The sequence below is a fragment of the Haliaeetus albicilla genome, chromosome 14 (genome assembly GCF_947461875.1).
Source record: "Haliaeetus albicilla chromosome 14, bHalAlb1.1, whole genome shotgun sequence".
Classification (NCBI taxonomy): Eukaryota; Metazoa; Chordata; class Aves; order Accipitriformes; family Accipitridae; genus Haliaeetus; species Haliaeetus albicilla.
The window spans coordinates 7,873,084-7,898,234 of NC_091496.1; the positions used below are offsets into that span (position 1 = coordinate 7,873,084).

A 25,151-nucleotide genomic window follows, 5' to 3' on the forward strand; every position below is an offset into this window, starting at 1 on the left:
CTTCATGGCTGATGGGAGAAAAAATTAAGACTACACTGTATGAAAGGATCACCTGACAATTATCTCTGATTTGCTCCCACAGTCATGCTCCTAAAAGAGATGTTTCACAAAAAACACCTCCACTACCCTAAAAAGATTCCTTTTTGGGGAAGAGATTAACCAAACGCTGCTGGCAATTTGCTTTCTGACCCTTTCCCTCTTCCTGAAGAGCAGGACTTTCAAAGAATTTTTTTCTGGAGCAGTTTTTTGGAAAGTCTTTAAGCCATTCTGCCCACGCTGGAGAATACAGACAGTTGCATATGTAGAAGCTTCTGGAGATCATCAGAGGGCCAAGCTCCACGGGGAAAACAAATGCAAGTAAAGTCACTGGAGAAGAACCCATTGCATATGGATTTCACCTAGGAAATCGCATTCATCACATAGATTTTCTCTGGCTTTACATTATACCCCAGGGTCTTGGATACCTGTGTCAGTGCAAACATAGTATACATTTATGCATGCAAAATGTTGGGCAGTGGAATCTGCTCCATGCGTAGAGAGGTCTGGTTTGAGAGCCTTCTGTACCTATTTTGCAGTGATATAAATGATGAAAACTGTGTAAAGACATCTTTCTCCTGCAGTTGGGGGAACCCTTACACTTCCATACAGCCATTTTGGATTTGGCAAATCAAAAGACTTAATGCAACAGGAGGAAGCATGAAGTGAGAGAAGGCGGGTGCTTACCTGCAAGATGTATGCAGCCAGTTCAAACACCACTTCACTGTCAACCTCAATGAGTTCCTTGAAAGGTGAAGAAAAAAAGAAAAAGAGCGTTGAGTCTGAGCTTCTGTAAGGACGTGCATCTCCTCCTGGCTACTGCATGGTGAAGCATGCAGTGCCAGTTTTCTCCCCCGGATAGGCTTCAAAGCATTCCCTGTGCTCTAGAGACCAACGTGAGGGAGAACCTGCCCACTCAGATGTGCAGAAAGCCAAAATATTCAGCGTAATGGCTTGGTAAATAAGCATAACTGGATGTGGCATGAAGGGATTCCTGGGGAGGAGAGAGGAGAAGGCAGGTGGAAGGGGGAGGATCAAGGTAATTTTTATTTTCTTGTGTGATGTAGTGAAAGGTAGTCTGGCAAATAAATTTTTTCTCCCCCAAATGTCACCTGTGCTTCAGGGGAACACAGCCTTGTCCTTGGCTCACAGAAGCAAGTAAATGAGAAAATTTGTCTTCACTGACATTGTGTCAAAGCCCCCGCAGAACTCCTCTGGCACTTGCCCAGGGTAAACTCACAGTAAAAAGAGCCATATTCCCTCTTGCAGGAAGGGAGCTCTGGTTTCAGCTCCTTCATCCCCATGAGCACTGGGGCTGGGGGTGCTTTGAGACTGAGCTATGACAGCAAATCTTTTAGTAGATCTTCACTGCTCCATTCTATAGCATCTAGCTCCCGATAAAAGCAGTCTTGGAGGGTCAGGTGAAATTGTGAGCGTTTTGCTTGGACACCATGGTCACATGAAGGACACTGATGGTGCCATCAGATCGTCTTGGGGTCCTTCTGCTGTGCCTGAGATAGTAGTCACAGAACCAAGGGGTCCAGGCTCTTGGCTCTGTCTGAATGTGTGGGATGCAGAACTGGCATCAAAGGTGCTTGGGATGGGAGACACGAGTATTATTCTTGTGGCCAAGTGTGCTCTCCCTGAGTCTCTGGTCCCTGCTTTTGGGAAGACAGTGGGCTTTTACCATGATACTGTTTAAGCCTCTATTCTGCAGCTAGAACTCCTACATTGTCTCCTACGTATGTGGCCATGTAAACTGGGTCACTGTTCAGCTCAGTCCTGTGGTGGCTTTTCTGTTGTACTTATTTAAGCTGCTGGTTTTAATATTTTAATTCATCTGGCAAGAAACGAGTGATCTAAATATAGATCACTGCTGTGATCCATGCTCCAGCCAAGTCATGGCCACACCTCATTTACAAGCCACAGTTGCTGCGTTGGCTTGTCTCTGGCAAAATCAAAAACAAAGGGAACACAACAGAGGATAAGATCCAGGTGTCCTTGGCTTTCACCAGTGCCAGCTTTTTAAAATAAGCACATCCTTCACAACAACTCCTTGGGGAGTGAAGACCAGCTCTGCTATGGGCAATAAACACACCTTCCCCTGTTCAGCTAAACTGCCTGATTCACGCAGGCACCTGCACCAACGATGTGTGTGTGCCAAGGGAAGTGGCTGGTGCAAGATGTCAATTCAGCTGCAGGCAGGGCCAGGCTGGGGCAGTCAGGCATATCCTATAGCAAGGGGCGATGTGGATTAGAACCAGAGTGCCTGGTCTTTCTCCCATCTTGAAGTACCAGCCATCGCACGGACAAACCAGCCTCTGCAACCACATGTCGATATTAGGGCAAGTCTATACTAGTAGGTGAAGTGGGCCAGAGCCCGTTCTCTGGCCCTAAGGGTACATGGCACAGTATAGCTCATGACTAAACACTCTTCCTCCCTCCCCCGGTCCCAGATGGGGTTACCTCAGCTGTATTGCCTCTTGGGAACAGGTGCTCATCCCTGAACAGTGCCCAAGCAAATGCCTGGGACAGGGCTAGTTGGCACAGGCCAAAACCCATGCCAGAACGTGCTAGTAATTAAACAGTCTGACTGATGGAGGGACAGTGCCTGATGACAAGCCCTGTCTTGTTTGGTAGTACAAATGTGGCTTGGCCTTTCTGGGCAACAGTGGCTTGCTGGTCCTGTGCAAGGGTTTGGGTGTGTGGGTGGGTGAGGAGGAGCGGTGGGCACAGCCAGAGGAGTACAGCACCCAATGCAGAGCCAGCTGGCAACCCAGTGGACCAGCAGCCCCAAACTAAACAGGCGTCAGTTTTATTCTTTCCCAACTTGAGCAGCCCTGTGCATAGGGACATTTGAGGGTGTGTGTCTGGAGAATCAATGGGGGAAGGTCTGAGTTGCTAGCATAGTGTTATGAACTACACTTGTACCATAACCAGTATGGTCTTTCTGGGCTGCAGGGGAGCCTGGGGTGAAGTTATCCATGGAGAGTCCAGCGAGGAAACTTTTGGTGCAGCAAGGAAGCTTTCAAGGTTTGGGAGCATGCAACATCACCCGCTAGCTGCAGGGATGACAAGCACTGGCTGTGCTTAGACACTGAATCCCCCTTTCTACACCTAGAGGAATCCTCCAGGCATGCTGGCTGGGTGCTCGCCCTGCGTTTTAGCAGAGACTTTGCACCCAACTTTCAAATTCAGCGCCTTTTTTAATAGCACAGCACAGCTTACTGTGGCTGGAAGTCAGATGGGGAAGGACCCGCATGGGAGACTGGGAAACCAGCAGGGCTATTTTTGGATAGAGATGACAGTCAGCTTGAATGTGCAAAGTAATGGTTTCAGGAGAGGTCAGACTAAAATAGATCAACCTAGATCTGCAGGCACATTTCTTCTTTTTTCCCCCACTCTTCTTCTTATTAAGCTTTCTCCAAAAAAAGAACAACAGTGTAAGCTTTTCCTGGCAATACTTCAAAAAGGAACTTTCCCCAGGAACCAAAATGTGATGCTCACTGAGCTTGTTGCTGGAGAGGGCTGACTAAGCACATCTAATTGCAGCCTTGCCAGAGAGCAAAGCTCTGCACAACTCACCTCGGCAGCCCTGCCTCTTTCCTGGGCACTGGAAAAAAGGCATTTCTACCTTGCATTTTAGGAGATGCAAAGTTAGTCCCTGCATTTTAGGCCGTGCAGATGTCAGGAAGTGAGGCTTCAGATTCCATGTAAACTAGTTGGCTTAGCAGGTCACAAGCCTGCTGAAGGTTGTGGGATGGCAGTACAATCACTCCCTGACTACAGCCGCCTTTTCCTACCACTTCCTCCCTGGCAGATGGAGGTGAGTCACCGGGAATGGCCTCTGCCAGCACAGAGGGAGGTAGGAGGGATCCTCCCAGGGAATCCCAGCTGCTGAAAAACCTCTCCCAGCCCCACACATCGAGCTGCCCATCCAGCCTACCTGGCTGAGTCCACACGCAGCCAGCCTCCACCTCAGCGGGTTCTGGGCCTGCTTAATTTTCTGGACCCTGCCCTTTCACTTGTACAGTTGGTTTGTGGCATTGGAGGGATCAACTTCGCAGCTCTGCCACAGGCACTCCAGCAGGGAGTGGAGGCCATGCCAGGATGCCCTTATCAATGGCACACAGAGTGCCTTGCAAGGGGCAGCTCTGAGTTAGACCGCGGCTGTTTTCAATAGTCTACCAGGCAGGGCTATTTCTGGTACAAAAAACACTTCCCCGTGCATGGCTTGTTCCTGTACAAGGTGATCTTCAGTACATACCCACAGACACCCTTACGCTCACTCACGCACATACCCCCACATATTCACTCCTCTTGTCCCACAGACTCTCAGTCACACTGTCACAAACACGAAGGCGTTTGTGCATCCTTAACACGCACTTTCACACTCACGCGCAAACTCTCACAGTTACAGCCCCACATGCATGCAGTCACACACCCCTCACACACTCAGCCCCCCCCGCCTGCCCCCACTCTCGCACTCACACAACCTCACGCAGTCTCACACCTCCCTCGCACACTCTCACACCTCCCTTGCACACTCTCTCACACCTCCCTCGCACACTCTCTCACACACGTACAATCTCACAGACTCCCCCCCCCCCGCTGCCGCCGCCCAGCCCAGAAGATGGCGCCCGCGCCGCAGCCCGCGCGGCCACCGCCGCCCTCTTCGGGCGGGAACCCCTAACGACATCCACTCAGCCCAGAGCGGGGCTCAACAGCGGCGGTTTTTAACACAAAACCAGACATTTCCTTCTAAATACAAGCGAGTTTATAATTTTAGCAGCTGCAGATTCCTTCCTGCTGACCACAAGAGTTACTTCCAGGGGTGTTTTACCTCAGAACCTGTCTCTGACAGGGAAGCTGGCCAGGGTAGAGCCAGAGGAGTGAGGGAGGGTGGGAAGGAGAAGGTTATATCTCAAAGTCCGTGTGTGACCAATGTAAATTTTGGGTCAGGGGATGCAGACCCAGTGTCTCAGCCCACCCCGGTGCCACCCAGAGCTCCCTGAGTCCTTACCTTGTAGATGCAGGACTTGGCATTCAAGAAAAACAGCTCAATGGTGGCATTGTCCTTTAGATAGGAGATGCTTTCAATGTAGAACCTGAAAGGGAAAGCAAGAGAGGTGAGACACAAGGGGGAACTAGGTCAAAACATGAAAATGCTCTCATTACTTGAAAAGTGTGGTCAATGGAGTCATGATGACTATACAAAAATTGAAGTTTCTTTGCTTATGCCAGACTGGGGTGAGGAAAGAGTCTTGTGCGTGCTCCAAGACGTGACCAGTCACCAACACCCCAGCCATACCAAAGGAACTGGATCATCAAGTGGATGGTTTTGTTGCTAAATAATCTTTTTGTTTTGTTTTTAAACTTCAAATAATCTTTTATTTCTTTTGCTTGTAAACTCCCCTTCATTCTCCATCACAGTTCAGTATTTCTTCTTCACTCCTTTACCTAACCTGCTCATTTCTGTGCTGTTGACCTGTGTCTTGTAAAATGTTCACTGACAGAAACCCACTTCTAGGTTCCTTCCCTGTCCACTTCAGCTCTGCATAAGGCAAATTTTACAAAGGCTTCTTTACATATTTTAGCAGCTAGCATGTAGCGGCTATGGTCGCAGAGTAAGCAACCAGCAATAGTTAAGGACCTTACACAATTTACCAGTACCGTGAGTAGTGATGCTGGGGATGACTGGGAATGCCAATAATCTAATTTTTTTTTTAAGCTGAGATGAGTTCTCAGAACTCAGTAGAAAGCTGACCAGCCCAAACCCTCAAGTATCTGAAAACCCACTGCGTACCCCAATATTTGCAATTATGTTGAAAGCCCATGATGTGTATGAATTAATTCAGTCCTCTATGTCCTGCCTGCTTTGAAAGTTTGATCCTTTGGCAGTGAACTCCATGAGAGTTTTGCCACTGGCTTGAACCAACTACAGCCCTTAATTCTGCCTTGTGACCTTTTGGGGAAAAAAAGCTCAGGATGCTGTCAAAGTTAATGACTGGTTGTTACATATATGTTGTGTGGTCCTGTAGTAACAGAGAAAGCCTGGATAGGTTCAGTGAATGATTAAGGTGAATTTTGCATTTACTTTGTGTTTTGAGTAAGGAAAAAACCCACATCTCTCTGCCCAGTTTGTTTTATAGTGATCTTTAAGTTGCAGTACAGCGGCAGCAATGTTCCTTACATAAATTCCAGTACTGTCGTGCATTGTCAGAGGCAATTAGAATAGGGAAGGTGCCAGGGAAATGCTGTCTGCATCAGGAACTTAAAAAAATGAGATACCTTAGAAATCTGGGTTGAGATGCAGGTCCAGTTACAGAGAAACCTTACTCCCTGACCCTACTGTCTGGGAGTAGAGCTGAGAGACCTGCTGATGCTCCTGGGGCTTTATACAAGCACTGGAGGGATTGTCCATGTTGAGCTATTTGCAGAATCGAGGGCCTTAAATGCAACCTTCTTAGGGGGAAAGGTCAAAGCTTTGTAGTGCTTCTAAGTGTTTTCTGAAGACTCTTCAAAACAGTTTATTTCCTGACAGATACAACCAACTACTTGCTTAGTAGAGCGAGAGAAACATTTTGAGCTCTTCCTGTTCATCTGCTAAAGTGCTCCTGTGATTATCCCTTCTTCTCCCCCTCCAGAAGTGTTCAAATGAGAAATAAAAATAAAACCCAAATACCCCCCCCCCCCTCCTTTGAATGTAGGGATCATGAAGCACAAAAATGAAACTTTCTTAAATTTTTTTTCTGGTTTCCACTGGGTTTCACCTCCTGTCCTTGAATCTGCCTTGAGTTTCTTTGGCAAATAAAAATATACTTGGCTTTAGAAATGCAAAAAAAAAGTAAAAATGCTGCATTAAAAAAAAAAAAAGAACCTTCTTACTAGATCTGCTCTCTGAGTGCAGCTGGCTTTCCATCTGCTGAATTCATGGAGAAAAATGATAATTTTACACATTCTATGATTCTTGAAGAACCTCCTCTGCTTATCACCACCACCAGTGCTCTCCAAGTTGTGACGGTAGGATCTTTAATTCCAGGGTCAGAAGAAAACAGGAACATTTATTCCATTTTTTAATCCTGTTGAAGGTTAGCCAAAATGCTTTTTGTTTCATCGGATCAAATGAGACCATCCTCATCATCACTAGAGGGCAATATTGCATTTCTTAAGACTGCAAAGATCTTTCCCAAGGCTTTCCACATGGACACATACACAGATAATTTTCTGTACAAAATTGAGTCTCTCAGAGCACAGAGCACATACTTCATCTTCACAAAGAAAATCCAATTCTCAAGTGATCTCCAGAACGGAGACTATGCTGGGGAGCTACTGGATCTCACACACACACCCAGACAAATGCAAAACATGTGCATCAGGAAACTGGTGCTACTTAAAAGAAAACAGATTTGCAGAGAGAACTCTTATGGGATTTTTCTGTGTGGCAAGCTCAGAAAACCCAAACTGCAGCAGACTCCCCTGAATTCACAGCCAGTGCTGCAACAACAGAAAGGAGAGGGAAAGACACGTTTTTTGCACTGATCGTGAATCTCTGTCAGATCTCCTTATGTTACCACCTTTTCCAAATACGGTGAAGAAAACTGCACTTTACAATGACCAATGTCAGTGACTAAGGAGGCAGGAAGAAGCATCCAGCTGCTAAGGCAATGAACCAAGCAAAAAATCTGGGTTAAATTCCTGACTTGGACACAGGTTTCCTTCATGACCTTCAGAAAATCATTTAGCTGCTTGGGGTTTAGTACTGTGTTTAGAAATTACTCCTCCCTCCTCTGCCCTCCTCTGTCTGTTTTGCCTGTTAAGCTTATAAGCCTTTTCTTATGGCATGTTTCAAGATCATCGGTTCTAAGGGGCAACTCTCAGATTTCTGTTGAGGACTCCCCTGAGAGCCACATTCCTCTGTGTGGTGTGAAGCTGATATATCCAGGAAATAATGGATGGGCTGGACAGAGAAACAGGCAGTACAATGTGTCTGACACCTCTGCTCTGCTAAATACATCTCTTGCAATACAGTCAACAAACAGCTTTGCCTCAAGCAACTCCTGCAAGAGGTTCCTTGATAGCCAGCAACTGTTGGTATGAGAAATTAGGTGCCTGAAAGAAGGGGGAACACCCCACAAGACTTTGTGAGTGTAAAAACCAGAGAAATATATTTTGAAACAGTCTAAAAGATCAGCCAATGTTAATCTATTTCTGCATTCCCCATTCCTCCCCACCCCCAGTAACTTATAATTCATCAAATACATTTTCTAAGCATTGATTAAATAGACCAGTGAATATTATGCTGGGTAATGAACACAAAGTGCCTATCTTGACTGCTCCCTCTCAGCAGCAGGAAAATAACAATGAGTACTGCAGAAGGTATCTTGGAAGACTTCAGAAGCTGCTGCATTTGAAATGTTTAAGGCTTTTTAGCTGCGAGGACATGTCTCATACTGATCAGATTGCTCTATATTAAGCGTTGGTTAACTGACAACTTGCTCTGAGACAGCTTAAGCCCCCTCATGCCGTGATGAATGGCAATTCCCATCGTAACCAGCCAAGCACAGACATTTATACAGCAGTGCCTGTGAGAAGCAGCTGTGGAACATCCTGATCCTTGGGTGATGGGAAACTAGCACTACTGAAATTTCTGCCTTACATTACACACATGCCCACCTCCGACTTGCAACAGGGAGAAATGCCTGACTGGACCCTGGACTCACAAGTTTGATTACTGGTTCTTCAGGAGATGGAGAATCCCTGGCTGCTGCTGCCGACCTTATATATGAACCCAGTTGTGTATGTGCAGATGGGCAAATTTAGCAGTGTTGGGAAGGTGCTTGATCACTAATATTTTGTCACTGCAGTGGGGATAGGAGGTCTCAGGACTACCAGGGAAATAGCCTCCAAAAGCACCTGAGCTGGTGGTGTGCTTGTGTGGACAGTGAGAGCTGAAATGAGCAGCACTCCCAATTTCCACACACCAAAAGAAACTCTCAGATAACAAATATTTAGCGCTGCCTCTGACACACAGCCCTGGACATATCCTGTCAGCCTGAACTTGGCCATCTATCACCTAACAGAGACCAAGCTCTGAGCAGTTGAGTTCCTGACTGTGCAAATATACTGTTGTAGCATTTGAATCACAAGCCCACGTGTTTATTTCCAAGCAGAACCTGCCAAACAGTAAAATATTTCACTGTGGTCTTCAACACAATGATATTTCAAAGCATGACCACAGCAAATGGATGTCTTGTCTACTTCAGGGGTAGATCTGTCCTGGGGCACTGATATCATCCTACTTCTTGTAAAGTTTGACTCTGGTGGGAACCAGCTGGTCCGAAAAGCTTTTATCCAACAACAAAACCATTTTTTTCACCAGAAAGAAACACTCCAAAACTCCCATTCTGGTGCCATGGTGTTTTCTTCCAAGAAAATTAAAAGAAAACATTTAAAAGGCTTTGGAAGACCTCAAAAAAGTTTCAACATTTGGTTTCACTGAGGAACAGCGTCTTCTTGAGGAATGGCCCTACGAGAAAAAACTGTAATTCAAACTGGAGCCCTGACTGTGACAAAGGGTCCCTCTGCCATCTGGAGGGCCCAGACCAGGCAAGGCCATAGCAAAGCACTCTCTTGTTACCGTCTTATCAAGTCTCACTCCTCAGAAGTCTTGCTGCTTTCAGAGGAAGGCAGTGGGGTGGCCACAGGGCATTTTTTTCCCATGAAAAAAGGAAAATAAAGGGTAAAACCAGATTTCATGGAAGAAATCAGAATGAAGCAAAAGGAGTTTGGTTTTGATGTGCAGTCACCTTCCCCAGTGTTCCCTCCTGCCCTAGGTGGGAAATGCACTCAGACACAAGAGAATGGATTGAAATGGGCAGAGGTGTCTCCCATGTCCTTCCCAGCTGGCTGACTCCATTCTGGTTAGGCTGCAGGACAGAGCTATCAGCAGAGCTTGGTGGCTCTGTCAATGGACTGCCTCTTACTTCATTATTACAAAGCAATGGGTAAAGGAGAAGACCCCTTTTCTGCCTCATCCATCCTGGGGTCTGGCTTATCCCTCACCATGTCATTCAAAACCTCAGAGAATAATTTGAAAAATATGAGGCCATTTGCTAACCAGGAAAAGAAAAATCACATGCATCGGTATAATGGACTTAAATGCAGATGTCATTATGTCCAGTGTCTCATGCTAAATGAGTATTCTGAGCAGCTCAGGCTACAGAGCTCCTTTTATGTTCCAGCCCTGTTTGCTAATAGTCATGGGTGCGCACTTTTATGTGCTGACACTTAAAGCAGACAATGGTCATGCTAAATAATTGGCCTGTTAAGTAATCAGCCAGGAATGAAAATCAGCTGCACTAAAAAGCTCCATTTACCTCCCCTTCTGCATTCATTTTTATTCTGGTCCCATGTCCTGTGCTCAGTGCTTGTGCCATGCTCAGGCCCCCCTCACCCAGCACCTGGGATTGGTATGCAGGGGACAGGACGGAGCAAGAGAGTCCTATGTCAACTTTTACCTCATTGCAAGGAAGCCACAAAACTGGAGGTGAATGTGATTCCAGGAATACAGGGAATTGCAGCTAACAACAACAAAAAAGCTGTGGATATCGTTTAACCTGAGCCTGTTCTCTCTCTCTTTGCCCATCGGCTGCACTGTACTATGAAGCTGTTTGTAGCTTTACCCACTGCCCATCCATTTTCCTCAGTGTCTGTTAGAGGTTGGCCCACTGAGCTCCTGGAAAACGGTGTGTTTTGGGGATATTTGGTCATTCCTACGCCTCATCTTCTCCATGTACAAAATACTAAGGGATCTGCTTTGGAATGTATAGTGACCAGTTCTCTTCCTCTCTTCCAGGCTGTACATCCTGGGAGTCTTTGCAAACCGCCAAGTGCTCCAATATCAGCATAGAGAAGGGAAGGAATCAAGGTGGTAATGCAGGCACATTCCTCCCTAATGTTTGGTTACAGCACCAAGCATCACCTGGAAAGGCACTGACCTCAGTACAGTCCTCTGCGCTCTCACCAGGTGGGGAACCAGGCCTGACCAAGCCATAAAAGCAGCAAGCCAGCTCAATATATTCTGCAAACCGCTCCGCCCCTGAAATGTTCCATGGAGCTTAGCTTGCAAGAGAAGTGCATCTTTGTACAAAAAGGCTGTTGCAGCTCCTCTTGGCTTGGAGTGATGTGGTTATCGGTCCAAGCATGAGGTGAGAGCAGTCACCAGATCAAAGCAGCACACTGCCTTCCTACCCTCCTCTCCCTCAGTCACCAGGGGATTTCCCCACACTCTCCTGAGCACCAGCCCAGCTCTTTCCTGCTCTTTGATCCTTTCCAAGAGTGACATCTTGGCTATTAGAGGTAACTCGCTGGGTGCACTGTCTTGCATAACACCATCCCTCAGTATTTGTAGAGCATCTTTCATCTGAGGATCTTGAACCGTTTTAGGAATAGAAATCCCTCCAGCCATTCCACCATGTTGTTAGCAGCACATGAAGGTATGATCTGGCTGTGAAAGCTGGCATGGGGTTTACTTACTCACTAGCTCTACCCCTTTGTTCAATGCCACGGCGATGGGACCCCTCACAGCAGACCTTTCTGCTTCCTTCACTGATGACAGCAAATCACACCCACTGGTGTAAGGTATAAATGCACAAATTGCAGTGAAAATGGAAACAATGTCTACGTGACTCTGACCCAGTCAGAGAATCTGTGTGTAGGCATTGACATAGCTGTTGCTGCTTGATCCAAATTAGGTACAAATCCTACACTGACAGCATCCATCATTTCTGCATAGTACCTATCATGCTGTCTAAATGCTTCCCAAAATTAGACAAGACAATGCTGCCAGCATCAACACATTCAAAACATGGCTCAAAACAACAAATTTTTAGAATGTTGCTTTTTCTTCCCCCTCAGGTGGCTGAATGGAAAGGAAAAACAACTTATCCCCTTCTCTAAACACAGCTCACTTATACAAATATATTCCCAGTTAAGCAGAAAACAGAAATGATGTTATGGGACTCAAGAGCCAGACTGCTATTAAGACGTGTGTGTAATGGATGGCTTAGCTCAGAGCTGTGTGCTAAGTAGCAGAGCCCCATTAGTTCCCTTCCTCAAGCAAAGGTCAGTTTTCGCACAAGTAAATCTTCTGACTGGACAGAAGTTTCTCATATCTCTAAAGAGACTCTGAGGAGCAAAGCCTCCCCGCAGGCAATTTATTACACCTTCCCCCGGGTGAACAGAGCAGGGGGCCACCCTGAGAAGGCTGCAATAAATTGTCTGCAGGGAGCCTTGTCTTCCAGCAGAAACAAGGTCTGAGCGGCTGTATTTATACACTGTGGCTGGGTGGGAGGAGGGGGTTTGCAGGGCTGCTGGCTTTTGAGATCTTCCTGCTTAGTGTATGCATAGCTGATGCACACCAACCAGCAAAACACATGATGTACGAATAGATCTGGGTTATGGCACAGTTTCGCTGGACTTTATAGACAGAGCAGCTCATGGGAATCCCTGAAAGCAGCTTGGTTGGACTGGGTTGATTAGGCAGGCTTCATATTCTGATATTTTGCTATTGTTTCTACAGCACCCCGGCAGTACATGGAGCTGTAGAAATATAATGTGAGTGGGATATGGCTCTTTGTCTCCCCTTATATGTAGTGTAAATTGCCTGCGAGCTTGGTGTGGGGAATTACCAGCTCAGTACCAGTAGTGAGAGCAGGTGAGGGAGACAGCATAGCTGGAAGGAGCTCAGAGAAGAGATGGCTAGTAATGAGGATGAGGATGGAGCACCCCAAGATGCTAAAACATCTCAGGGAAGTTCCCTGAACTGTCCTGGGATGATCAAGCTCCATGGCAAAGTGGGGTCCAGCACTGCCCTCCTTGCAGCTCCCCTTGCAGAGGGGTCTGCAGCAGACCAGGGAAGAGCAGACGAGCAGTGCAATTTGTGTATATATGATTTTTCCCCAGCATCTTCTTCTGGGTGCTAGCAGGTGAGATGAAGCATATCAATGGGTGAGACCAAACTCTGCCACTTCTCTCCATCTCCCCTGCCTGCAAAACGGATGTATTTGATAATCTCCTTCGGCCTCTCTCCCCAGTTCCTGTAAACCCCTGTCTCTCACCATGGGACAGAGAGAGGGCTGCTCCTTCTCCCTCCTCGGAGGGGAGAGACAGAAGCTGGTGATTCCGCATTCCCTCCCTGGAGCAAAGCAGTGGAGTGCCACATACCCCTCTCTGGTGGGGAAAAATGTGGATGGAGAAACACAGCCCATTATGTGCGAGACAAATACATTGCTCTGGTTAATTTAGTGTGGTTCTATTCCGCTCTTCCTGCCGCAGCAGGCTGCTGTCATCACCACCTCTAATCTAATTTCTTGGAGAGAAGCGAAGCTGAGTGGAAGTGAGTGGCACACACACCCATGGTGTGCTGGGATTGCCACGTGCGTGAGTCGGGGAAGTTGGGAGCAGGATGCCATGAATCTGCACCCCATACATGTCTGCTGGCTAATGTGGGAGGCAGCAGTCCATTTCAGCAACAAGTTTTAAGGTCCATCTAGCCCTACGAACAATCCATATTAGCAACCACTGTCTCCCTTCCAGGGTCAACTGTTTCCAAATGGTCTCCTACTTCTTTTATTTTTAACATTAGTCCTTTTCTAATGGAATATGGGTTTAAAGACTGGATATAAAGGAGGGCTGAAAAACTAAAATAGCATACGGCCTCATTAGCAGCTGAAATCTGGTCCAATTCCATTCAGATAGTCAGGCAAAGCCTTGTAGATGGGAAATGCCTTCTCAACCCTGGCTGCACCAGCCCTTTTTGAAATAATATTCTGAATTTATAGCTGCCCTTGATGCACACAGAGGGGATTCATCAGGTGAAAAGAGGTAGCTACAATGTAGATGCCTACCTCTGAGCAGGGGACTGAGGTCAGAGAAGAGACATAGATATTTTAGGCTGCAACTTACTGAATTCCAAAGCAGTCATCTAAAATAAGTCAGATGAATTGTTCCTGAAAAGTGCTTATTTCTTTCCATAGGTTATATGGGGAGACTGCACTAATTAGCCTGACATAGACCCGTCTACCAGGTAAACATCTCAGGTTTGGTATGGTCAGTCCCATCTCGCGCATCTGCCCCACCTGCCTTGGACCTGGACCACCGCTGGTGCACACAGAGCTATGTTCCTTCAGGTTAAAGGAAGCAACGATACGCGTGAGCTTTGTACTCTGTGTTTCAGTGCTGGTCTCTTATTTAAGGCCACTTTGTTCTGTGGTAACTGTGGTAACCTGGCAAAACATCTGGCCTCAATACTGAGAGTCCTGAGCCCCCATGGCTCCCATGCTGACTTTAGCCTAGCCAGTTTGTATGAACACATGCCAGACGTTGCTGGATACAGGCATTCCTTTGTGGGAATCCTGCCAGGCCATAGATACAAACTCTGCCCCACAGAGTATTTGAGTATTGAGGATTTATTTCACATTTTTTTCCATGCCTTTCTGAAAGAAAAGCCTTTCCACGTGAGAGATGTTCTGATTTAGCGTGACGACTTCTGCAGCGAGTTGTCACTGTTTAGCTAGTGGAGCTACCCTGAGAACACATATACTCATTCCTGGGAAAAGATCCACCAGTGAAATGAATTCTATTTGCTGAGCTTGTTCATATAAATTAACAGCATGACAAACATCCAGAAGATAAAGAGATCAGACCCATGCTGGTGGTTCCCTGGCTAAGGATTGCTAATCCCACAAGGCCATTGTTTGAAGATGAGAATTCACTGCAAAGCCTGGCCAGCTTGGCTTTCCATGAACAAACAGGGTGTCTATGCCCTGGTCTTCTCTCACCTCAAAGATTTACACAAAGGGACTAACTTTGCCTTCCTTCCGCCTGTGTGAGTCAGAGCAAAATGCTTCTTTCCCTGCCAAAAATATAACAACCTTTACCTGAACCCCTGCTAGCTCTGTTTTCCTCTGACCTCCTTGCTGCCTGGGTTTCCACACTTTACTTAGGTTCCTGCCCTTTACCATGCAGATCATGTTGTGAGGTACAGTTTTGCCATCCTCTTCTGGTCTCAAAACACCCCTGTAAAATCAACTAGTCAAGCAATCCCTCCTTCCTTCATCTCCATCCTTTGCTTCTCCTGGACTTTAGCTGTGACTCTCATCTGACTTGGTTTACCTGCACTGTAAATCCTCCGAGGCAGGGAATGAGTTTCACCAACAACTAAGGTGACCAGGGTTTTAAAAAGCCAACCAGGGAAGTTAATTCTAAGATGAGAACTAGCATCACTCCCATCCTGTTGCCAGACATCCCACCTTCCCTGCAAGACACATGGCACTCCCTCTTGCTTTCATGTATGGCTTTAAAGCTATATAAATGGGTATTAGCAGAGTCTCATAAAATAATATTGCACAAGAATAGCCATGGGGCAGTTCACAGCTGCCCAAGCAGTTCTGATTGCTTCCTAGATTCCTATGTTGTTCTCAGTGGCACTAGATGACAAGCTGAAGACAGAGAGGCTTCAGTTAGCTGTGCAAATGTACAACGGCAGACACTATTTCTTCAGAACTAATGCTAAGAACATACTTCTAAAATCCTCCTTCTTTGATAGAGTGCTGTCAAATTTTTGGTCTTTGATTACAAAAGAGAGTAAAGACACTGGACATCAATGTTCAACAATGTCAAACCCTGAGGAAATGTGTGTCAAAAGATGAAGCTTCAACAGTGCTGCAGAGATTTAAATAAGGGAGGAGAATTTCACGCTGCAAAGCTTGTGAAACTTCCTATTTTCAGCATGTTTTTTCCAAGAAGCCTTTGCTTAAAAAGGCATGCTTTCTTTAAATGTACTTTTAGAGCAATCTAAAAACTACGGCATCTTTGGTGAGCATGCTGCCCATCAACATTGCTGCAGGCATGTTAAGAGTAAAAACAATTTGATGGTCACATAAAAGGTGAAAATCGTTCTTCTGTAGGTTTTTCTCTTCACAAACTACCATTTACTGTTCTTGCCTGAAGCTTCATGTCTTCAGTAGTTACCCAGTGTGGTTGAATTGTACATTTACTTTGACTAGAGGGAAAACCCCACATTATTACTAAATCCTGATACAGTAAACAGATTTCTCTGTAATGAACATCTGGCACATCCAGTTACTTGTATTACTATCTCCCCAATTAGGACCCTCAGGACCAACCTTATCTTTCTCAGCTGCAATGCTTGGGAGAGGTAATGCAAGAAAGGTATATGCAAATACAGGCAAGCCTTTACCAATGATATAGTAGGTGTCATAGGCACCCAGTCCCTTAAAAATTAAGACTTTTGTGATTAGGTATGGTACAGCATTAATTATCTCTGCTTTCTACCTCATGGCAGCAGGGGAGAGGGAGCATTCTGTTTATGGTGTGGATATGGATGGCTCTGTAAGCTGTTGTGCATCCCCAGATTATCAAAATAAGACCCCATCTATGGGTGGGTCTCTTCACAACCATTCCTTCAACCCTTGCTGTAGTTCCCAAGCCAAAACTGAAACTGCTGGGTAACAGATACATGGGGCCTTTCCAACTTCAGCCAGCTGGCTGGAGTCGATTTCTTCTCCAGTTGCCTTCTGCTCAGATCAGATTTGGGGATCGACATGGGAACTCTTCACATGCTGGGAAACATTTTCAACTTCTTGCCAGCATCTGACATCCACAGGGGAAATAAACAGAAAAGACATGGTAAGCTAATGCCCATTCCTAACTCTTGAGGCAACTGGCCTTCCACTCCAATTAAAATTGTAACTCAGTGTGACAATCCACTCATTACTACCACAAAAAGAGAGTATAAGCCCATACTTAGTCTGGTTTTCACACACTCACTTTTCAGACACTGAATGCTGACTTTTCCCCTATGGATTTCCCCTATGGATTGTGATTCCAGAACAGGAGAGGTCACTCATTTAGTAACTGTTGTATGGATCCATAGTCCTAAGATGTCTCTTGGCTAAGATCCTGCTAGAATAACTTGTCTCCACTGCGCTGCCAACTTTCATAAAACAATACAGATGGCAATATTTATGCTCATTGAGTGATCTTTGAAATGAATATGAGAATGGCTAAGTAGCACTGACTTTCACACATTTAGCAGTTCCACTCCTAAATCTGCACTTAGCTCTTGTTCAGTCAGAGCTTTTCCTGCTTTCCATGGGGTCTCTGTCCTAGCATGGACTCTTCAATTTGGCCCCTAGGCAAGATGCTTGGTAATAGAGCTGCTGTGTTTTTAATGAGTTAGGGTTTGATGTTTTCTTTTTTTTTTTTTTTTAAAAATTTGCCTAGAAGTCTAACACTTTTGCAGAAGAGCACCAACAGTTTTGTGTAGTTCTAAGCACGGGTGGATTTGAACTGTATACACTGAAAATGTTCAGCTCTGGATCTACCCTTATGGTTTGAAGCACCCAAAAGGTAGACTAAGCTCTTCTCTTGGGAGACAGCAGGCCAATTCTGGAGTCATGAGGCTTTGTGCAGCCTTGATTTGTCCATCCAAGATATATCCACCACTAAATATAGGGACATAACAGAGCAAAGAGTTTCTTCTCTTGAGAAGCCTCCCTTGTAATTGAAATTAAATGAATGACAATCACTTGGCTGGGAAAAAAAGCTTCACTCAGGAAGAAACTTAAAAGTAGGTCTTCATTTTTTGTGGGTACTGTGGAATGAATGAGAGTGATGTCAGATGTAATATAACACTGGAGTGGAAAGGCTAAAAGAAAGACACAGTAACACTGCACTGGCTAGTTCTAGACATGAGCTATCCATTAAAAGTAAGCTAAACCCCTCAACTTAATTTTGTACATATGCCATCCCAAACCCCAGCCTTTCTCTGGGTGTTTTAAAGCTGCAAGAGCAAATTTGTCTTCTCAGAAAATATATCCCTTGGAGGCAAAGACACTGTGTACCCAAGAGCACCGGCAGCTTCTAGTGGCTTTCAAACACTGACAGTTCCTTGCAAAATACCCAGATGAAGAGAAATTCCCCTAAACTGCCATAATCTTTGTTAAAACCTTTCTAATCTGGTCCAGTCCAGTCTATGAATATGTTCTATGCCCATGCAGAAGCCAACTGATGGCCATAAAATGCCATCATTTGCTATTTGCAGGTAATTCATTATACCATTATGTGGTTGAGTCCAGAAGGCAAATACGACACAGCTATACTGGGATTAATTTGGTCCCTGACATAACGCACACCCTGGGCACAATCCAGAGGAAACGGATGGCTTGCCGGCAAGGAAGCAAGTGTTTTCCCTCCAGGTGGCTGGCTCAGGTTGGTTATCCTGGCAGAAAGAGGTTTTTGTTCTGCAGCCCTACCCAGCTTGGACTTCCCAGGAGTTCAAAACCCACAAATAAAAATGTAAAGACATAATGTCTGATCTTGCCCTCACACAAGGTTTCTCTGTGGGCAGCTATGGGTGTTAGCATGGCTACTACTTATTTGCACTTGTGTGAGAAGAGTTTTCAAAGCCAATGAGCTCAAAGAAACCTCTGTAAAAGTATTTGTTTGTCCATAGGTGTTCCTACAGTGAGAGAAACTGACAGCCTCATTTCCTGGCCCCTAGGGAACAGGTTGTCTGTAGCTGTATCCCATGGGAAGGGCTTGCCATCATGCACTTACCTGACACAAAAGTACAAAACAACCGGTCCTGACTTTTTGGGGAAGTCATGTTCCAGCACCCGGCGGTCCAGCTGAAGCCAGTTCAAGTGTCCCCTGTCAAGAGAAGAAACAGTTTTGAGCCTGGCACCAAAGGGGTTTCTCACTACTCAAGGCAATGAGTTCTGAGGTGTTACAAAAGATGAACTGAAGCACATGCTATTTGCCCTCGGCTATTGCATGATATTTGAAAAACACACAATAAATGTTTGAGGAGTGGAGGCGATATCATTCTGGCAACATTTCAGTCTGGGAATCGAACTGCTAAAGTTCAATCTGTCAGGGTGAAAGCTGGCAGCAGTGAGCAGGCAGGACAGCCCAAAATCTCATGAGCTTCACCTTTTTATTACAACCCCCTGGAGCAGTTGTATCATTAAAAGTCTGTCAAGATTTTCATTAGAAATCCTTATTGTTAAGAGTTTCCACAACACCTGCAATATTTCACTCAAGGCTAAGTCTGACTCTACAGCCTCAGACAGTTTATTTACCACCCATGTGCCTGCAATAGCCTCTCTAGGTTTGCCCAGCCTTCGTTTTTCCTTCTTCAGAGAGCTCCTGAAAAACAGCTGCTCCATGAAGCGTTCCAGCTCCAATTACCACATGCTGCTTTTATTTTGCCTAGATGGTACCTGTCGCTATTATTTTCTCCTATAATTTATCCATTCGTGCCTTGCTGCTGGAAGCTTTCCTGGGCAGGAGCTCTGTTCTTTGTCACGTTCCCCACACTGTAGAGTGCTGTGTGTGCGTGAGAGGTATTTTATAAATACCATTATTTGTATTACAGGGACATCTCACTCCCCAGCTGAGATAAAGGCTCCATTAAATTAGGTACTGTGGAAATACATAGGGTAAAATTCAGGCCCCACTGAAGCCAGCTGGAATTTTGCCGTTGCCTTCAGTGATGCTGGGGCTGCATCCTGTGAGCGTGTTGCTATTGATTTCAGTCAGACCAGATTTCACCCAGAAGGAGAGGCAGCCCTTGCCTTCAGTACTCTGCTGTCTAGACAAGCAAGGGGAGAGAGAACTGAAAAGATTTTGGGGACAACCTTGCAGCAAATAAAGCAGGAAATGGAACTCAGATATCCTGAGCTCTATTCCACTGCTTATTTACCAGCTCATGCTAATCCTCAAGAATAATTCTTCCTTCCATGGGGAAAAAAAAAAAAGGCTTGGTTTAAAAAAAAGGGATAAATTAAGTTTTAAGGTTGCCACAAGTCTTAGCAATGTACCTCATCAGCAGACATACTCAGCTTTCACAAGGGTCTGTCCGTTACTCCTTAGCAGTGTGTGTGGTTTGGGCAACTGAGAAGAGATCTAAGAGATTCAAAATTACTTGTGAGCTCTACTCATCACTCCAGTGGGTTCAGGATCAGACATTTATAAAGAAGCTATCTCACCTCAAATTTTGCCATATAGAAGTCAGGCATTCAGTTTAAGCAGCCTTTGCATCTGTTTTGCAAGAGTACCAAGTCTAAACTAGGTATAAGTGATACATGTGGAGTTGGGGACTTTTCAAACTCATCCCTGGACATCTTCTGGTGTACAAGAAGGATCAAACCCTTTTTTATCCCCTGCTCTAGAGACCTGTATGTTTCTCTCCAAGATATTTTAACTTTTAGCCATTTTTTTCTCTAGATAAAGTTTTTAAATAAGTTTTTTCTCATTTTTTTCTCTACATAAAGGGCAGCCTGAGCTGTGTATTAGAGGCACAGACTTACTAGCAGCATGGCTACTGGAAAGGGGTGACATAATGCAGATTTTCAAGCCCAACTAGTCATTTCATATGTCTCTCTTTCAGTACGTGGTCTGAGGACAAGTCTGCCCAGCCTGGGACAGTGCTGTGCAGTGATACTGCCCGGGATCAGGGGTGAGGATGGCCATAATAATGAGGCTGGATGTTTGGGCTAACTGGTCTTGTTCTCGGCAGGCTGTGTAGCTGGGCACGCAGTATGATGGGGTCTCCTGTCATTTCTGCTGCTGGGATGCAGTCACCCAGTGCTAGTGCAGGATCCCTGCATTGTGCCTTGTTGTTCAGCACAGATATGTACTTTCAGAAGGCTTGGTTTTTAGAAGACAGATGCTCGAGGCTGCCAGAAAATAAGCCCTACTGAAAGATTCTCAGCCTGGGCACCCAAAAATCAGAGGCGTTCACATTTCCTGCTGCATCCCCTTTCTTGAAATCTGTCCTTTTTCCTATTTTTTTTTTTTGTCCTGAAGTGCTGTTATGTTTCTTTTAACAGGACTCAGAAAGGCTGAAATTAACAGTATGCATGGGGATTGAAACTAGACATGCTCACCCATTCCTAGCCAAAGTACAAAATGAGCATTTAACCATGTAGGCCAAAGTACAAAACACTGTCAGAGCAAGGAAAAGCCACGCTAAGCCTGACATCCTATCCTGAACCTGTCCAGCTGCATTTGTATCACCAAAGTAGCAACCACCAGCAGCTGATGGCATTACACACTGGTTCCCACCGAGACCGATTTGTTAACAATGAACTTACTGTCTAACTCTATGTTTATTCAACAGAAATGTCTGGGTTTGCCTAACATGTACAACGAAGGGTTGAGAAGCCATGGTGCACAGAACAATAATTCACTTCAAGGTATTTCTTATTTTGAAACGACTTGCTCTTTTAACTGCATTTTGACTTGAGAAACTGATATGACCAGTATGAAAAGAATATATGCATATACATATGCATACCAGGTTACACATTTATGTTGCACAAGTACACGGTTGTGCGTACTGAATAACACATTTAATTGCCACTGAGTTTTGGGGTTGAAGAGTTTCATTACTCTCATCTGCATGGAGCTTAAATCCAAAGCTCCTTCAGAGGAGGAAGGTCACTTAAATCACTGCCAGGAGCTAACTGCTCACTGTACTCAATTACCACTTACAATCTTTCATCACTGAGGGCTTCTGCACTGCAGATTGTCACCTAACTCCTTGTTTCCAAGCGTGCATGTGTGGCATGTAGAGAACAGCAGCAGTGAACAGTCACGGGCATCCGTCTGTGAATGTGGTCTATCAGGGAGCCAAACTCCAATGCTGTTTTACACCACAAAGTGCTTTGCTCTGGAAGCTGTCTTCCTGTCTTCAGCAGAACTATTCATGGAGCACAATCCCATGTAAGACAGAGAAAAGTATGGGCATATAACCCTAGGCATGTAGTAATCCTGACAGTTTTCATGGACCAATTTAGGCAGCTTGCACTGGGATCCCATTCATACATGCTTATGTCTAGCTGGATTTCCTTCACGGTTCAATTTAGAAACACAAAGTAGCTTTTGTTTCATTATCACCATTGATTTGTTCATTTGAGTATTTGTATCAGTGTATTCACAAAAAATGGCGCAAACAGTTTTGGGTGACCTGTAGGGAGGTTGAATATCGGAAGCCAGATCATTTTTCTCTGTTGGTTGTACTCATGTTGGCAGTTAAACTGGTGTGTCAATAACAAACACATAATTGCTTTTAGGAAAAGAAACTGGGTCCATTTAGGTCACAGACCAAGTATAGATTTCGGTGCCCAGGGTTCATATTGTCGATTGCATGCAGTAGTTCTGTGTTCTTTTATCAGGGCTTTCAGGAAAGAGTGATACATCAATGAATACTTTGCCTCCAGGTGGTTCTGTTTATATAGTTTTACTGGTTAGTGTCCAGTTTTCTGAAAAGTGGATCCACATTGATTTGTGTTATAAAGGTATTCAGACCAATAAACCTACTCACGCCCCTTCAGTGTCAAACTCATGTTGAATTGAATGGACATTGACAAAGACCAATTCGCATAATAGAAACCATATAAGCTATTTTACATTTCCATCAATCACAACAGAAACAAAAACCCCCTTAAGCTCACAGATTTTCTTGTTTAGGGTCTTAACCCTTCAACAGAAATACTTTTGAAGGGTCTCAAGGAGCTACATGAGTTTAACTGCACAGATTTTGCGAAACAGTGGGCTTGGTGACAAAGGAACTGGTCTAACGCCAGAACAGGACATTATTCTGAGAGCTGCACCCTCCATTGGACTGGCTGTTCAACCAGGACATGGGACACCTGGCCCCTCATTTTGGCTCTGCCACATGGCTGCAGGGTGGGAATAGGCTTCCCCCAACTTCGCAGAGATGAGAGAGTATTCCAGGGAAGAGTAGTACCCCGCTCTTCCTTTGCCATCCCCTTGGCCATAGGATCCTGGGCTGAGCAAGGGCACTCTCTGTCATTACCTTATCACATTAGTACAGTCTCTAGCACAAATGTAACACAGATAATGTGGGCTTCAATGCCTTGCAGTTTTTATCCTATATGTTAGCCAGTTATCCTAATGTTAGCTAGCTGAAGAAGCTGCTCTGCATGTTCTCCTCTGGTGAGGGAGCAAAAGGGTTTGGATCAGCTTTTGGTTGGACCCACTGAGAGGGGGAGCTGTGGGATGCAAAAGTTGGTAGTTCTCCATGGAGCAGGTGACTCATGTCTAAGGACAAGTAAAGGATGTGGAAAACCTGCCCGTGGCCCAGATGGGGCATCTGCAGTGAACAGAAGGGTAATCCTGACCACTTGCTCTCAGTGAATGCTGGAAGAGCTGATGCCAAAGGAAAGGGCGGTTAGCGGAGATTCATAATCAGCTGAACTAAAAAAAAAAAGCCCTTTCCCCATTCCTTTTCACTCTGAATCAACCAGCATATAGCTATTCTGGCTTCATGTGAAGCTTGGCCCCACGTGCTGTACAGGGACACCCTTTTGACCTGTGCTCTCCCACAGTTAATGGCTCACACCATAAAGCGTTCCTGTGATCATTAAAATAGGAGGCGTTATTCTCTCCTCCATAATAGTCTGACAATCTAATTTTAGTCATGCTGAATGCAGTAATGACCCTATATTATCACAAGAAACTATTAAGTTGCCAACGCAAAGGTTGTTCCTATTGATTTTCTTCTTAGGTTGTCATGATAGAGCACAACTAATGAATGGAAATCCCCAGTCCAAACCATTTCTAAATAAATTACTCTCACAGAGCTTTTACTCTTAAATAGAAGAATTGATTTAATACTTTAGTGGCTTTTCTTCTTTCTAAACTTGCAATTTAGCCAACCCCAGACTACATTTATGAACCAGGCTTGTTCTGTTTTAGCTGGTTATGAGTTCCCTTCAAGTAAGGCACATGGAAACTCAGCGAAGAGTGAAGTGAAGGAAATCCTTGAGGGCCTGCGTCACAGAATTAAAGGGTTTATTTTTGTGTGCCTGGTCTGTATCAGCTATAGGGCTGTGTCAGGTGCTCTGAAAACACACATTAAGAGACTGGTTTTCCTACTTTTTGAAGAAAGGATTTTTTTAAAACTTCCATTTCACATTGCAGGTTAAGATCTGTGGTATAGACAGCCCAGCTTATCTTCTGAAAGTGACATGGGACATCTATTTGCTCCAGGTATATTTTTTTGGCTGTATTCAGTCAAATAAAACAATTGCTGTTTGTGCCAACTCTATGAAAAGCTTTTTACAACTGAAGAGGAAATATTTTTGTCAAGGTTATTTTCACAGCACTGAAGAAGCCTCAGTGCAAAGGTCAGACTCACTATGGGACAGCAGAAGAGCTGCAGACCAAGCTTCATATCAGCTAGGACTTACTGGCATGTTTCTGGGTTGCGTTTACTAGATTTAATGAGGGTGTCCGCAAATTTTTCATCTGGGCTGGCTGAGCATCTCCTAAAATGCACCCTGCTCCATCTTGACTACAGGTGACCAAGTGAGTGGGTGCCATCACCTCACCCTTTGAAATCCCATCTAGACAGTGCACATCCATCTGCATCTGCTGCACATCTTTGAGCACTGCCTCGACAGCCTCTGTCAGCTTCTCGTGCTTCCTCCCATCACTAACCCAGATCTTTGCTCATGCTGCTCTGTGTTAAACCTGGAAGCCCCAGGGGAGGCTGGGCTCTCTCTAATTGCTGACACCTCCTCATTAGCTTCCTTTGCACTCCCAGGGGAGCCCTGTGCCCACTCAGCTGAGCTGAGAGCTGGGACTTGCTCAGCTGCTATCTGGTTGCAGTCTGACATGTGTTTCTTGTTTTTAACCTGTGCTGCTAGGGAACATTTTCATCTCTTAGTCTGCTTTGGCTTCCCTGCATGGCTTTCCTGCACCCCTCAGGCAGCACCCAGAGTAACTTGCTCTCTCCAATAGGAAATAACACCTTGGTGAGGAGCAATATCCTCCTCCTGCTTTATAAATTGCCAGTGCCTCCTGCTGTTCCTCTTTTGAGGACCAGTATCATTAATTTCTGTTGGGTTGGAGATCTCCTACAGGGCTGAGCTGCTCATCTCAGTGAGATGGGATGGATTCTGGGATCTCCTCTGATTCGGGTGCTGCTTCTGTACACGTCTGATGCTGAGCATTCCTCCATCCTGGGAGTTGTGCCCTGAGATGGCCTCAGGCTG

At 45.3% G+C, this 25,151-nt stretch overlaps 1 protein-coding gene across 9 annotated transcripts in view; it reads right to left on the reverse strand.

Moving 5' to 3' along the window:
• FRMD4A (FERM domain containing 4A) overlaps nucleotides 1-25,151 on the reverse strand; it is a 383,693-nt gene that overhangs the window by 76,185 nt on the left and 282,357 nt on the right. For all 9 annotated transcript variants that reach the window (XM_069801649.1, XM_069801651.1, XM_069801647.1 and 6 more), the window contains 3 exons: nucleotides 18,682-18,774; nucleotides 5,060-5,144; nucleotides 724-780 (listed from right to left, as the gene is read on the reverse strand). In XM_069801649.1, coding sequence (XP_069657750.1) covers nucleotides 724-780; nucleotides 5,060-5,144; nucleotides 18,682-18,774 — 235 coding nt within the window. The remainder of the gene's footprint in view (nucleotides 1-723; nucleotides 781-5,059; nucleotides 5,145-18,681; nucleotides 18,775-25,151) is intronic.